The sequence below is a fragment of the Lissotriton helveticus genome, chromosome 1_2 (genome assembly GCF_964261635.1).
Source record: "Lissotriton helveticus chromosome 1_2, aLisHel1.1, whole genome shotgun sequence".
NCBI classification, from domain to species: Eukaryota; Metazoa; Chordata; class Amphibia; order Caudata; family Salamandridae; genus Lissotriton; species Lissotriton helveticus.
This window is the reverse complement of record NC_136058.1, coordinates 453,836,047-453,852,922: the sequence shown is the minus strand read 5'-3', so window position 1 is coordinate 453,852,922 and position 16,876 is coordinate 453,836,047. Positions and strand designations below refer to the sequence as shown.

The 16,876-nt window shown below is 48.1% G+C and overlaps 1 protein-coding gene across 1 annotated transcript in view; it reads right to left on the bottom strand.

The window, feature by feature from the left end:
* Nucleotides 1-8,184: 8,184 nt before the first annotated feature.
* The window catches only part of LOC144808023 (uncharacterized), a 73,111-nt gene continuing 64,419 nt past the window's right edge, over nucleotides 8,185-16,876 (bottom strand). Inside the window, exon 3 of the mRNA XM_078673586.1 lies at nucleotides 8,185-11,260. Within this exon, the coding sequence (XP_078529712.1) occupies nucleotides 9,526-10,545 (1,020 nt within the window). The 5' untranslated portion in view covers nucleotides 10,546-11,260 and the 3' untranslated portion in view covers nucleotides 8,185-9,525. The remainder of the gene's footprint in view (nucleotides 11,261-16,876) is intronic.

Below are 16,876 nucleotides of genomic sequence, written 5' to 3'. Positions count from 1 at the left end.
TCTCTTAAGCGCTCCTCTAAGCTGCACCAAAATTGCACGTGGAAGCCAATTTGCGCAAGGTAGTGATGTACTGTTTGATTGACTCATCCTGCCTTTGCATCCTTCTCCCAAAAAGATATGGTTCAAGGACAGTACTCACTTTGAGGAGGTAGTGCAAGTCCAACTTTTTGAAGCAGATCTCGTATTCATTAAGAATGGCAGAGTCACTATCAGAGAGTTCAGGAAGGTGTTCAAAGAATTCTTGTCCCTCAGAGCCCAAACAATGCATTAACAATGAGGCTTTCCTCTCTGCGCTTAAGGAAATGCCACAGACACGAGCATAATGTGTGAAAACCTTCTTTCACTTCAGCCACGAGAGAGGGGGAACTCCTGGAGATGTCAACAAGAAGGGAGGGGCAGTGACATTATGTATGATGTACGTACTATGTTTTTTTTTTATTCTTTTCATTTTCAAAATAAAGAAAGATCATAATCACCACAGCACAAGCACGTATTAGCATATTATCATTAGCAATAGTACATTTCCAGGAAGACACATGGATTAAATAGTTTGACGTTTCAATAAGCATCATGAAAGTAGGTCCAGTTCATACATTCTTCTATACATTAATCAATTAACTCGTCAACAGTCCTGATCATGGGGGGTTCACAGATGTTGCCTCTGTACTCATTTCATTTAGCCCATACAGCAACCCATTTCCTCGGACAGCCTCTAGACACGTATACCGTCTTTTCCTGCACCATATTCGAGTCCATATCTTTCTGCCAGGCCCCCAGTGTTGGTGGTGTGGCCGCCCCCCATAGTCTTGCGATGTTTCTTTTTGGTATTGCCAGACCCAGCGTGGCCCATATTTTGCCCTTTGCAGGGAGGTCAGAGGGTTCCCAGATGTTAAGGAGGCACCTCTTTGCTTCAGGCTGCAATTCCACCCCCACACATCTCTCATACAATCAAGCACCTGTGCCCAGTAAACTTGCACCTCCCGGCATTCCCACAATATGTGTAGAAAGGTTCCCACCTCCCCACACCGTCTTCGGCAGAGTCCGTCATCGCTGCGGCCCATCAGGACCAGCCGGGTACCAGAAATATACACTCTGTGTAGGACTTTTAAATGAATGAGTCACAACTTGGCTGGTAATGCTATCTCTTTTGGGGACACTAGCGCCTCGCGCCATTCTTCGTCGTCAATTTCCAGTCCGTCTGCCTCCCACTTCTCTTTAAGGGCCCACAGTGGGTCAGGGGTATGGTTAATGAGTTTTTTGTATGTGAGCTATATGGCCTTTTCCGGGAGGTGGCCATCTAGAAGTCTGTCCTCTAGTGGCGAGGACTCTGGGAGCTGCGTCCCAGGAGGAATATTGGCCTGTAGTGCATGTCGGACTTGCATGTATTGGAAGTGTTCTATCTGAGCCAGATCATATGTACGTTGAAGGGTGTCAAATGTGAGCACTCCCGCGGGGCCCCATACGTCCTTGACCCGAGAAATGCCTATTAAGTCCCAGTTCCTTAAGCCCTTCGTGCGGCTAAGGGTGCCTAGCCTCTCAGAGGCCCACAGTGGGGTTGCCTGGGTAAGTTTGCCCACCCAGCCCAGTTTCTTCTGAACTATGTGCCACAGCTGGACAGAGTGTTTGGTCGGCCCGTCAATCGGTACCTTCCCTGTCTGGAGTAAAGAGCCGCCTCGAAGTTCCCCCCTGGAAGGAGCCATTTGTCCATCTCGTACCCAGGGTCATTACCTGCACAGTATGTCCCCCAATTGATGGCCGATAGATGCGCCGCCCAGTAATATTTCCTGATGTCAGGTAATGCTATCCCCCCATCAAACCAGCCCAGAGTTAGCTTCTGGAGGGAGATGCGGGGCGTACCCGCCCAGAGAAGGTCCCTTTGGGTTGCCTCAAAGTGGCAAAGTATTTATTTGGGACTAGGTCCGGGTGATTCTGGAGGACATAAAGGAATCTTGGCAGCGCCATCATTTTAAATAGGGCGGCCCGGCCTAGTAGCGATAGTGGAAGGTTCTTCCAGACCGCTACGTCTCTTTGGAGCTGCCGCAGGGGAGGCAAAAGGTTTCCCTCGTACCGTGCAGCACGGTCTTTGAATATGTAAATGACTAGGTATGTGAACACGTCGCTGGCTATTTGGATCGGGCAATCGGCAGGTGTCTGCGAGGGGGGTTCGCTCAAAACATAAATGAGAGATTTCCCCCAGTTAATACTGTAACCGGAGTACTCCCCAAACCTCCGGAAAATGTCTAGTGCTGCCGCTAGGGACTCTTGTGGCTTTGTGAGGTACAGGAGGATGTCGTCCGTGTAAAGCGAGATCCTATCCTCCTAGCCGTCTGCCCATCGTATCCCCTGCAGTGAGGGGGTCTGCCGCACCCACGCTGCCAATGGTTCAAGGGCCAAAGCAAATAGCAGGGGTGAGAGGGGGCATCCCTGTCGTGCCCCCTCCCTAAACTGAAGGCCTCTGAAAGTTTGTTGTTGACCACGACCTGAGCTAAGGGATCTGCATAAAGGAGCTGTACCCAGCTAATGAAGCTAGGGCCGAACCCCAACTTTCGAAGTACTGTCATCATGTACGGCCACTCTAGGGTATCGAAAGCCATGGCCGCATCTAATGACACCACCACTGCCTCTCTGCGCAGCCGGTGGCAGCAGCCCAGCACCCCATGGAGGCGTTGTAGATTCAACGCTGTTTTGCGGTGAGGCATAAAGCCTGATTGGTCTGGGTGCACCAGTGTATGGGAGGACCAGTCTGATCCTGTTGCCCAAAACCTTGGCCAGGAGTTTTGGTTCCACGTTGAGCAATAATATCGGCCTATAGGAGGCACGGAACTCTTTAGGCTTCCCCACCTTGGGGATTGCCAGGATTGTGACTATTCGCTGGTCATGGGGCAGACTACCTAGCTCCCTACTTTCCTCGAACATCCGCTTGAGGTGCTCACCCAGGACGTTTGGTTTGAGCTTATAGAGCTCCACAGGTAGCCCATTGGGCCCTAGGGCCTTCCCAGGGCGAAGTTCATTGATGGCCTTCACTATTTCTTCCACCACCAGGGGTGCTTCTAGAGTCTCTTTTTCATCCTCGGAGAGGGATGGGAGGACAATGTCCTCCAAGAAGGCCGCCGAATCACTTTCCGTCATTGTGGATCTCCGAGCGTAAACTTGTTGATAGTATGACGCTAACTCCCTGACTTTATCTTGCGGGTCCGTTAGAACCGTTCCCGTAGCAATCTGCAACTCAGCGACCACCTTCTGAGCCTGTTGCTTCCTATCCAACCACGCTATAAGTTTGCCTGCCTTATCTCCTTGATCATAGAGCCTCCCTTCTCTGTCCCTCGCCAATGTCCTGGCTACGTCTGTAGCAAGGTCCCTGTACTCTGTGGCCTTCAATTGGAGCCGGTGTATCGTGTCTAGGCTCCCAGTGCAGTGCGCAGTGTCCTCAAGGGTATGCAACTAAGACTCCAGAGTCTGCAGTTGCGTCTCATGTTCCTTGTGGCGTCCCGTTATTGCTGAGAGTGCTTCTCCCCTTACCACCGTCTTGAAGACCTCCCATAGGACCACCCCCGAGTCCACAGACCCCGAGTTTTCATCAAAGTAGCGATCGATCACCTGGGTAACGTTCTTCAGTATAGCTTCACCCTTCAAATGCCACGCGCCAATGGGAGCGACACAGCTAACCTGCCGGTCGCCTAGCGTAAGATGCACCCAGAGAGGGGAGTGATCCGAGATGCCCCTTGCCAGGTGGGTGACTTCACGTATCATCATGTCCTGGTGCATTGGTGCCAGGAGGTAATCTAGGCGCGAAAAAGTGTGGTGTGGACCTGACAGGAAAGTGTACTGTTTTTGTGTCGGGTGTAGGAGACGCCATAGATCGACCAGTCCGAACTCCTCCAGGAGATTGGGGAGCCACCGCTGCCCCACCCGATATCTCTTGCCGGCTGCCTGTCTATCTTCCGGGAGGGACAGTACGAGCTCTCCCAGGTCACTATAGGATTGTGTCTGGAGGCCTGGAGGGATATAGACCGACACTAGGGTGAGTCTACGGCTCTCCCATTTCCCAGAAATAGCCACAAAGCGCCTTATGGGATCCACCTCCACCACCATGGGAAAGGTGCGTTGCACCAAAATACCTACCCCTCGAGATCCCGAAGTGAAACCGGCATGTGCCGCTAGTGTGTATCCCCATCTGTTTAGTGCCTGGCATGTGTTCCCCCTCAGGTGCATCTCCTGCATTAAGACTACGTCTGGCAAGTGTTTCCTCACAAACTGCAGCACGATAAACCGTTTGAGTTTGTCCCCATACCATTGACGTTCCAGCTAATTAGTTTAAGACTCTTATCCCACTTCATAGCCATGGACCCTGTAGCTAACCAGTGCTCTCCTGTGTGTCCTATGTTGCTGTTTCAGAATATGTGCCCTGCCGTGGTGTGCTGCTAACAACCTCGCCCCTCCCCCTCCAATGTGCAACCGTCCTTGTCTCACCCCCCTCACTCTCGTCCCTCCCCCCAACAAATGCAACCCCCCCAACCCTGCTTCCCTGCTCAATAGGTCTCGAACTACCCACATCCCCAATTAGCAGAGCGCCTTTTGCCCGTTACCCAACCTGGAATCGGGAGAATAATAAAACAGAAAAACAACCCCCTTTTCCCAACAGATGAACCTTGTGCAAGTGGGGTGTGCGCCGGCTCCAGCTCCAGCCGCCACCCATGCCCACCCCGTAAACTGTAACAGTGTACCATGAAAAACCTACACTCCATGTATCTATAGAGTCATTCATTTTCAGTCTGCATTACACTCCTTTGGACGAGAAGGCAGTCCCTCGCGGGCTCACTTGGGTCACGGAGTTGGAAAAGAGAGGGGGGATCTTCAGCACAGCCACCAACAATAGCACGGCCCTCCTCCCCGTATCATACAACATCGTCTCTACCTCCCCCCCAACCAGAAGTCCTTCGAAAAATCATGACCCACACCCAAACCACAAACCCTCGGTACATTACAGTAAGCAGAGGTCCACAGTTGTGGGTCCGTCGCCCTCAATGTTCAGTCGCCTCTCGAAGCGTCCCCCAACGAGGACTTGCAGACCTCGACCTCCACGAGCGCTGACTCTGTCCATCAACGTCCGACCTGCCGGCCACAGACTCTGGCAACGCAGCCCGTGCGTCTCTCCAACTCCCACCTCTGGCCTGATCCCAAGCTGTCGACATCTTCCAGTCAATCCAGTCCTGCACGTCTGCAGGCGAGGTAAAGAATAAAGATTTGCCTCCAGCAAGAACCTTGAGCTTGTTAGGAAAAAACATCATGTATTTGATGCCTCTCTCCCTCAGCGCTGCCTTCACGCCTACAAAGGAGCGCCTCTCTCATTGTACCTGAAGGGTAAAGTCCGGAAAAAACCGAATCGTGGCGTTGTCGTAGCAGAGGTCCCCGGCCTGTCTAGCTGCTTGCAAGATGGCGTCTCTATCCCTATAGTTCAGGATTTTTGCAATAATGGTCCTGGGCGGCGCCCCTGGTTTGGGTTTAGGGATAGGTGCACAGTGCGCCCTTTCCACGGTGAATATGTTGGAGAGGCGTTTAGGCTTCAAGTGATTGAGGATCAGGTCTTTCAGGAAAAGTTCCACACTGGGCCCCTCCAAATCTTCCGGTACGCCTACGACGCGCATATTGCTTCTGCGGGCCCTCCCTTCTTGGTCTTCCAGCCGCAACGGCACTTGGCAGTGTTGGTGCACTAGGTCGTTGACACGTGGTTCCAGTGCCTTGGTTGACTTCTGTAGCACCTTGATGTCGGCCTCGTTGACTTTCGTCTTCTCCGATGTTTTCCCCGAGGTCGACCCGGAGGAGATTTACTTCGATGGAGACCTTGTCAATTTTCACCTCTAAGTTGGCGCAAAGTGACTGTATGGCCGCCTTGATGGAGGCCAGCGATGGTTCTTTCGTGCCTGATTGGTCACCTGCAGCGTTCTCCGCTTGTGGCGTCCCCATCTGGACCGTGTATTTGTCCAGTTTGTTTGATTGCGTCGCTGTATTGTATTTGGGCCTCATGTTGGCTATAATCCCACGCGGTCAGTCTGTGGCACGCAACACGCCCCGGTCCATCCAAGAATGGCATCTGCAGCCACTGTTGATATTCGGCACACCCCTAGGGTTCCCGCAGCTCAGGCCTTCAAATCACCAGGCAGGCCTCCACTCCACCGGTCCAGGCCCAAGGCTGTGAAGCGCTCCCTCCGCTATGCTCTTCGCCGCACCCCAGCAGGTGGCACGGTTCACTGCCGCACACAGCCCTGTCCCGCTGGCCGCAGCTCCGTCTCGTGTATGCAGGCTGCAGGCGTCCCTTCTCCGCAGCCCGCCTTCTGTCCTGCCCGGGGGGGGGTGTCGCACGTTATCTGCCCCCACGCATGTGATGGTCACCCCTGCCTTCCGGGAGAGGGTTCACTCACCGCCGCGGCCTCTCCGTCCCGCCTTCTCGATTCTCCTGCAGTCCGTCTACTCTTCTGCCGGGGGCCCCTACGCTGATGTGCGCCCCTGCTGTGCTGGGCCCGTCCAGCCGCCCACTGCCTCACCGACAGTCGGATTCCGCGTCTAGCTTACTGTCTTTGAACCGGGACCCACGCAGCCCCGGTTGCTTTCCTGAGGTGTCCTCCGGTCCGCCTCCAAACCTTCCCAACCACTGGTGCCTGCAGCCAGCCTCGATGTAGGACAGCGTGTGGTAGTCCCAAACTGGCGGCGCTACACTTTTGGGCCACACGATGCAGACCAGATGGCTCCCCTCAGGCCGAGTCGAGCTCCGTAACCGGCCAACTAGGCCGCCGAGCCGGGCCCTTGCCTGAGGCCACTTGCGCCGCTTCAGCGCTTCCCTTCGGCAGCCGGCCAGAGACCACAGGGACGTAACTCGGCTTCCGCTGCAGGCAGCGCGGCCGGAGACGCATCAGTCGGTGCCCCATCCTAGCACCGATTCAGCGCCGCATATGGAGTGTAGGATTCTCCGGATATTGAGCGGATTTATGCGGGATGAAGGCTCGGCTCCACAGAGCTCCCGAGTCAGGCGGCCATCTTCGCTGGCACCCGGCCACGCCCCACGTACTATGTTTTGACCTAGTTACTACTTAAGGGTGAACTTCAGTGATCTGCTTACAGTGCGCAATATCCACAAGCCTTATTAACTGTGCGCATCAGCGAAACTGCGTGCAACTTCAGCAATTAAAATTTAGGCCAATGCGCACAATCCCAAAAACTGTATTTGCTGTGCCATCAGCGGAACCATCAGCCCGATTACTGATGGCACATACTTATACAGGGAGGAGTCACTTTAGTCTGGTGCTCAATTACAAGTGTAAATGTGAGTCTGGTGGTGCCTGATAACTGAAAGGCACACATTTGTTTACATACAATTTTATATATGTCTGATTTATTATTCCTATTACAGCGCCTTCTACCTTGAGAAAGACTATCCTAGACTAGTGTGAGGACAAAACCCATGCCGACAAATGAGCGACCTGAAGTGTAATACTGAGAAAAAGTAGCCTGGAGGAATGCTGCAAATTAAAGTAAATGAAACAGAATTAATAAAGAACTACATAACAACAGCAGTGTGACCTGGAAGCCGATTGTTTCTCAATATAGTCCTAGTTTGTGATTTCCTTACAGTGCTCACATTATCATCCGCACTAGAAGAGATGGGAACCTGGGGTGTCTGGTCACAGAAGCTCATTTACATACAAAGGGCGTGACAGCCTGTTCACAACGCACAGCACAACGTGTTTACGTAAAGTGCTAGTACACAGAACAGGGTAAAGTCTTGTATCTCTTTTTTTCTTTTTCTTTAATATATCCTGCACCTCGCTCTGTTCTTCTCTTTCTCTTATTTCAATTCATCATAAATTATTCAATTTCACTATTGCTTCATCAGCACGGCACAAGTCAGAGGGTAGCCACAGTTTGAAGGGGTCCCCCTACTATCACCTAGAAACGGGACTCAGTTCCACCTAGATCCTTAGCCTGCAACTGGTAATTGTTACTTTGTGCCCCAGCACTGCAGACACAGGCCTCTGAGTGTTTGTTTGTGCGAGTGGCGCAAGAGAGGAACAGAGAACTTGACAAAACTAGTCCTTCTATTGCTTAATACATTGTAAATGTGAAACACTTTGGGGCTTAGGAGCTGGATAAAGAATAATGTCAGGAAACAAGCGCAAATTAAAAGCACATTTTATTTATTCGCTGAAAACTGTTTAAAAATGTAATTTCCAAGTTCCACATCTCTGTTTAAAAATATTTACACTTTCAGTCAATTCCGAGTGTAGTTACAAACTGATAGTGGGAAAAACACATGATGTAAAAAATTTATAACCGAAAAATTATTTTTACATTATTTTATATTTCTTGTTTTGAAACGGAGTCTGATGCTTACAGTGGCTCAATTCTGGTACAAAGTAGAGTTTGGCAAGTCACAAAATGAATAGGGAGAGCCAAGTCGGAGAGGAGCCATGGGTCGCACTTAGTAATAAGGCCTGAGTCACAAGCAGATCCATCAACCGATAACAGTGTGTAAAAGATGCAGCAAACGTTACTTAAAAACAAGGTATATGCTCCTTTATATCTAAAAATAACACCTGTGCTTCGCTTTATTTCATTACATATACTGCATATACTGAAGTGACATTTGTTATTAGTAATACATGCATTTTACCAACGAAGCTTCCATCTCCAGAGCCCGGACAACATGTCCATTCTGGGTGTGTTGGGTTTAAAGGGTTTATCACTAATCCGACAAGTTAGCTGAAAATACCGCTGTTAGTCCCAGTATTGTTCAGTGTTGCTTTTACAGGTAGTGTGGTCAGGGGCGATTGAATGTTTTCCTTTGTATCTCTTCTTCACCAAATAAAAATCAAGAATGTTTCTTTTCTTTTAATCCACATTGTGCTTGTCTCCCACTGTGTATCCTGGTACATAATGTCACTTTGCTATGTGTACGGAAGTGAACAATCACTGTAAACAAACACTTTTATAATTCTGCAAATACTGTTATCTGATTTTCTTCTTTACTGCTATCAGGGTCTTTTATCATCTGGTATTTCAATGTCCTACATAATTTGAATTTTATCTTTTTCCATAATTCATTCCTCTCACAATAACTGCACTGTTCTGCTCTTGTCTATGTCCTCAGATGGGTCAATATTATTTTTGATGTTCTTAAGTTCATTCCAGAGTCCCTGCATCTCTAGGATTATTTCCATGTGAGTTAAATGAAGGAGTGTATTCACTGAGGGCTGTGTGGGATCGAAAATTGACAAAAGCCTTTCTCACTTTCACTGCCCTTCTATGTTTTCCCCCTGTGTGTTCACTGATGACTTTGTAGCTCTAATCGTCGACAAAAGCTCTTCCCACATTCATTGCACTTGAGTGGCTTTCCCCCTGTGTGTGTTTGTTGATGTTTGCGTAGCATTGATAATTGACTAAAGCTCTTCCCACATTCACTGCACTTGAATGGTTTTTCCCCTGTGTGTGTTCGCTGATGTCTTTGTAGGTCTGATAAGTGACTAAAGCTCTTCACACATTCACTGCACTTGAATGGTTTTTCCCCGTGTGTGTTCGCTGATGTCTTTGAAGGTGTGATAACTGACTAAAGCACTTTGCACATTCATTACACTTGAATGGTTTTTCCCCTGTGTGTATTCGCTGATGATTTTGAAGTAGTGATAAGCGACTAAAGCACTTTGCACATTCACTGCACTTGAATGGTTTTTCCCCCGTGTGTATTCGCTGATGATTTTGAAGGTGTGATAAGCGACTAAAGCACTTTGCACATTCATTACACTTGAATGGTTTTTCCCCTGTGTGTATTCGCTGATGATTTTGAAGGTGTGATAAGTGATTAAAGCATTTTGCACATTCACTGCACTTGAACGGTTTTACCCCTGTGTGTATTCGCTGATGTGTTTGAAGGTTTGATAAGTGATTAAAGCATTTTGCACATTCACTGCACTTGAACGGTTTTTCCCCTGTGTGTGTTCGCTGATGAACCCTTAATGCTGAAGAGCGGCGAAAACTACTGTCACATTCACTACAATGATAAGGTTTTTCCCCTGTGTGTATTCGCTGATGAACCCTTAATGCTGAAGAGCGGCGAAAACTACTGTCACATTCACTACAATTATAAGGTTTTTCCCCCGTGTGTGTTCGCTGATGACTTTTTCGGTCTGATATCTGACTAAAGCTCTTCCCACATTCATTGCACTTGAATGGTTTTACCCCTGTGTGTATTCGCTGATGTTGTTGGAGGTTTGATAAGCGACTGAAGCTCTTCACACATTCACTGCATTTAAATGGCTTTTCCCCCGTGTGTGTTCGCTGATGGCTTTGAAGGCTTGATAATCGACTAAAGCTCTTGACACATTCATTGCACTTGAATGTTGTTTCTCCTGTGTAGGTTTGCTGATGAAGCTTGAGTTGTGATGACAAACTAAAGCTCTTGCTGCATGTGTATGATTCTTCTTTCTTGGGTAGTGTCTGTGGGTCGGGTATATATTTGTCTAAATCCCATGACTGCATTTCCTGATGGGACGACATGGCTGATAAAGCACTTGGCTTTTTCTCACACACTTTATATGTGTGCAGTATTTTCCACGTTTGATTTCTGTTTTAACAATAAAATGCGATAGCCACCAAATATTTGCCACACTCCTAATATGTAGAAGGTGCTTTGTAGGCGATTGTGCCTTTAGATTGGAATATGGCAATGCACGCTTGCGGGTAAAGATGTAGCTTCCTTCTGGCCGGTGCAAATTGGGAAAGTCTGTTGTATTGTAGATAGACAAACTCCTCTTTCCTTTACCCGTCAGTTGTCCGGCTCCGCTCTGTTGTGCTTTCCGCTTGTTACTGTGGTTTGGCCAGAAAGAGTTTACAATTCACCTAGAGCACGGAATTATGGCTTGTCATCATTTTATAAAACAAAGCACTGTGGTAATCACATCATACCGACCCCATGATCAAAGCTGGTGTTGGACACTTGTTTATACAGGAGGTGGTTTGTTATTGTTGTTGCCTTAATTTTCCTAAGGTCATTTCTTCGTCTTGTGGCGTGGAGGTGCACAGCTCAGACTCTTACAATCACTGAACTGCCGTTGATGCTTCATCCGGGATCTGTCAGTTTGTGTGCAGGTTCCTGTCGCCGACTGCGCTGATGTTTTCCTGAATACTGAAGCTCGTTATTTCTGCTATTATTGAAGATTTACAGCATTCGCTTCATTTTTGATGGTCATTTCATTCATTCAAGGCTTGTTTTCTGTTGGATGTAAAGATATTTAAAATTACTAAATGGAAACATAATGGAATGAGAATTCACAATGTTTAACTGATTGTAACAGACATTTCAGGGGAGATTTACCAAATCTCCACACAATGCAGCGCAACCCTCCTCCGCGAGGCTACGCTGCGTGGCGCGACAGGAAGGGAACAGGAGAGCACCATATTTTCAAAGATACGGCTCTCTCCTTCACTTACCCTTGCGTCGGCACGGATTACAGCGGCCGTGCGCCATGCACACACCTTAGCACCGGAGCGCTAGCGTGTGTGTGTCTGTGAGTCCAGCATGGGTTTTGTACAGGGAGGACACCGTTCCTGTACAAATTACTATGCCTCGACACGAGGGAAAGCTTTTACCATTTTGCATACATGTTGCACAGTGCAGCACACATGCAAAGTCAGAAAAGGAAGAAGAAATGAAAGCATTTCTACTTCCTTGCACCTAGTTTTGTGGTTGCACAAGAACACCCATGCACCACCCTTGGCAGGCCCCCATGGCACAAAGTAATGCCAAACAATGCTATGCGCAGTCTTACATTACTTTAACGTTATTTCCAGTGCTAAACAAGTTTAGCGCTGGAAAGTAAATTAGGAAAAAAGATTTTGCGCCATTTTGTGCCTCTTTTGTGACGCAAGCACAGTGCAAAATCTTAGTATCGCTTTTGAAACTTAGCAAGGAATATTTCATCATACACAGATATTTAACTAAATGTTCTGTTGATCAGGTGACATTTTATTAATGTCTGGAAAAGAGGTGATTTACCAATGTTTACAGAGTAACTGAGCAAAGTAAAGGCGCTCACGGAGCACCCAAGTGCTAGAGGTATAGCTTAAGATAGACGCATATGGTCAAGATTTCATTTAAACAACAATAGAGTTTAGAAAAAGAGATGGATCAGGAAGGGCTGTAAAATTTCCAGTAACTCTTTACGAAGTATACAACAAAAGTAACTCCATTTACACACATTTTCTCATTCTTTCCGATTTACTTAAGATCATCTCAAATACCAACTCCTGTCTTTACCTCGCTGTTCATAAGTCACCTTTGACACTTTCAACAGCTCCCTTGGTTCAAGCATTTCTGGTTTCTTCTATCCTGGAAGATTGGAACATTATTGTGGTTTGAGGGGGGTTTCCTATCGCCATAACATCTGTCCATCTCCCTAAAACTAGTGTAGCTTACATCACCCGGTTCTGGCCCTGAAAGACAACTTTAAAAAGCAAGTCTTTAGTTCTTTCTAAGGTAGATAAAGTTCTGTAAGATGCAGCTCCTTCCGGGGCTTTTGTGTAAAACAGAGCGAGGGGTTCACTGTAAGGCCCGTCCTTTACATTATAAGCGCAGATAAAGCAAACAAACGTTGAGTCGTATAATTTAATATTCAACGATATCAGTAATTTAGTACTTATAGAGAATCCATCACAACCAATAATTTACCTGACATATCCCCGCAGCAGATGTGTGCCTTCTACTCTTTTTACCCCCTTTTCCACCATTACATGGCATCTGGCATGACGTTGTCCTTTTGGGGCCCAGGATGCCATTTGTGACCGGATGGGCATTTGGCAGAGCGGGAGGAGGTGTCAGTTATCCACAGGTGATGCAGCATTTCTACCGTTCCATATTTCTCATATTCAAGTTTACCTAATTTCATGTCCTTCGGCCCCCCCCACTGCCCTCTGGCTGCGAACTCACTGTGTGGGGTTCATCAGAAGCAGATAACGGCCTGATAGTCACTAGGCCATGGATCTCACTTCTTCTACAACACTTATTGCAGATATAGGGCCTAGTTTGAAGTTTGTCCAACAGATTATTGCCTCAAAACTAGGGGTGGGTGAAGAATTCCGCTCTGCCGGCCGAGCTCGCAAAGTTTTGCCCACTCCTGGTCCAAAAAACTCCATGTAGAACAGAGTTCTTTTCTCAAGCGGTTCTCCGACGGTAAGTTGGCGAGCGCTTGTGAGAAAATATAGCACGCTGGACCTCCTCCTGGCGAGGTTTCTCATTGCGGGAGGTCCCGGCAGGTCGCGACCACTCGAGTGTTAAAATCTGCCATTCTCGTTGATGAAGCTGCCATTCGATTAGAATATCAATTCGAGCGGCAGAAAGCAGCATCGTCCTCTGGCGTGACGCGCAGTGCTGTTCGTGCTGATTTTACAGTGCGGGTTAAACTCCTGGCACTAAAAATCAGTGAGCACAGCGCAACTTAACAAACTCTGCCACTAGCAGAAGTCTGCAGAGTGCAACGGAGTTTCCCCAGCACTTTGTGGAATTCAGCGGAGTAAAACTCTGCAAAATACATCAAGGCATTATCAAAACGTGACAGATATCCTGTCTGCCTTATAATTGCCACAGGATGCAATGTATTTTTAATGGGGCGGGCAGGATACCTGTCACATTTCTGATGGAATAAACCATCCGCTGAAATCTAAATCAGGCATTTGGTGTACATTGCGTCCAGTGTGGCTAGCTGGGCTTGAGGGATCTTGTGGTTTGTGGGTCTCACACTCCGTTGAGGTCACCACCAGGCGGAACCTCCGTCAGTTCAGTTTTGTGCAGATCTTCCTTCCAGGGTGGACTTCTGTCAGCCGTGCCTTGTGCAGATCTTCCTTCCAGGCTGGACTTCTGTCAGCGGTGCCCTGTGCAGATCATCCTTCCAGGGTAGACTTCTGTCAGCGGTGCCTTGTGCAGATCTTCCGTCCAGGCAGGACTCTGTCAGCGGTGCCCTGTGCAGATCTTCCTTCCAGACAAGGGCTTCTTTCCTCAATGATCAGTTCAAAGGTTGGGAGAGGTAGAACTGGTCCAGGTCATCTTCTTTATTGCAGTTCAACTGGTCAAGCCACAGAGCTCGAGCTCTGAGAGGACGGAGAGGACAGGTTTTCTGAGCTCCATGGAACATTAAGACAGTTCTACCGCATCCAGCACATACTACAAGGCTCCAAGAGTCAACACTACAAGTGCTGCTCCAAGGTTTAATTCAACCACTGTATCTGAACATCCCCTGGCAAATGCCAACTAGAGACTAAACATCCTGCCTGCACCAGCAGAGCGCAGAAAGCTTTTCAAGAACCTCGAGGTAAATGGACTTTCTCTATCTGCCGTAACTGAAGATGTTAAACCTTTGTAACATCTATCCGCTTTGGACAAGGTCCTTCATTTTGCTATCAGAATGTAACTCATCCTGCGCAGACACAAACCCTTAAGTCCGTATTGCATGAAGCTGGGTGGTTCTCGCCCAAAAGAGGGCCCTCCACAAATTGCTGACATTTCTTACACCCCCGTGGACAGCCGTGGCAACGCACAGACCAACTACACCCCCTCAGGGATCACCCGTCCATCTGCCAGGATCAAGACTCAGATCTTTCAACCTTCTCTGTTACCGTCTTTGGAACGGCCCGTCTCTGGGATTCGAGGAAGCTCCACACTCAGTGAGCTCAGAGTTGCCTTGCAAAACCATCTCATGAGAGTGGAAGAAAAGAACATTAAGTGACACGCACTGCACAGACGTGTAAATAAATCTACCATTATCATTCCATGTACCGTTGTCCTACTGCTGCTGTTTTGACATGGATGTTTTGGCGTCTATCACAGCAGCTTCTTCGTTTAAATCCTTACTCAACAGTTTGTTTTGCATCATACCTACTTACCTATGTACTGTTTCTGACCCTACGACATCTCTGGCAGACATGCTGTTCTGTCTGTTGCTACATAAATAGGAAGTAGCTTGCTACTGCAGCGAGAGTGCAGTGTCCTTGCAGTCAGATGCACTTGATTGGGATAAAAGGTGCCATGTTTGTTAGAAAAGCTGCAACTATTAGAAAAATAACATACCAAAAGCAGCGCAAATAATGCAATAACAGACCAGGAACTAGAAAAACGTGACGCAAACAATGCAATAACACAGGCCAGGCACGAGGAGAATCTGACGGACACAATGCAATAACACAGGCCGGGGACGAGGAGAATCTAATGCAAACAATGCAATAACACAGGACAGGCATGAGGAGAATCTGACGGACACAGTGCAATAACACAGGACAGGCACGAGGAGAATCTGACGGACACAATGCAATAACACAGTCCAGGCACGAGGAAAATCTGACGGACACAATGCAATAACACAGGTGAGGCACTAGAAGAATCTAATGCAAACAATGCAATAACACAGGCCGGGCACGAGGTGAATCTGATGCAAACAATGCAATAACACAGGCCAGGCATGAGGAGAATCCGATGCAGGTGAGCATGTAATAGCTGGCGGGATCCAGGGTACTGTGTGGACAAGAGGGTGGGAGGGCAAAGACTAGTTTCATATGGAGTGAAGCTTGGGCAAAGTGAGCAATATTTTAAGGAAGTATTTACCATGTAGTAAATCATGCAGAGTCAATTTTTGTTTTGGGCCAGGTACGGGATATTACGTACTAAGGGGTGTCAGAGATATTATACATTTTCCTACAAGGGTCATCTGCTTTACAAAGAATTTCAATAAAAGGAGTGACTCTAAAAAGCAGCGGCGGGACATGCAGTGAGAGGAGAGAATGCAGAGTATCACTAACGTTATGGAACAGCACACAACTTTAGAGGCTGCGTAGATACAAGGGAGACACCTGAAATGGGCTCTGCACCTCACATGAATCCAGAACACGAAAGCGCCTTTACACACAGAGCAAACATCCTAGGAGGGGCCGAGGGGAGACATAACATTTAATCCTGATTTCACCACTTTACCTAAAGATGCTGGAAATAGACACCAAATGTTATTTCTCGACAGGGCCACTATACAGGTCATTATTCTGGGATTGTAGTCCCTCGGCCTCTCCCTCACAATCTCCACCACCCCATGTGTGGTTTACTGCACTAGGAAACTGTGTACCCAGGAGACTGTGTTTAAGCCTGACCTACAATTTGTGAAATAGTGAGCTTCAGGAATCACTAAGTAAATTTATGCCTCTCCCCCATTCATGTCCAAGATCGGAGGTATTTACAACCAGACTGTGGTGATGCGTCTTTAACTTAAGATTCCTTCCAGCGGCTCCTGGAATGTTGCTGTTGATGCGTCGCCATTCAAGGATGTACCGCAGGCAGGCTGCCTGAAAGTACGCCTTCAGCTAGGGGAAACCCATCCCACCGCTGGCCTTAGCGGCTGTAATCAGTGATAAAGGAAGCCATCGGCGTTTATGATTCAACAAAAACTTATTAATATGCCCTTGTAGCTTCTGGATGGAACCCGGCGGAGGACTCAGTGGGAGCATCTGAAAGAGGTATAAGATGCGCGGGAGTACTATCATTTTAACTGCCGCCAGTCTACGGAACCAAGCCAGGTGAAGACGGGACCAGTCGGACAGCGATTTAGCTGTCTGATCCACTAACAGCTTGTAGTTAATGGAAGCTGTCTGTGCTATTGTAGGGGCAAGGTGGATTTCCATGTACGGGATGTCGGAGTGAACCCACTGGAAGGCAAAGTCCTTCTGCAGTTCCAGTACATCAGCTGCCGGGACCGACACATTAATTATCTGCGCTTTGGAGAAATTAACTTTAAATCCCGCTACTCTACAAAATTCGTGCAGTTCTGCCGACAGGTGCCGCAAGGAAGAGTTGGAT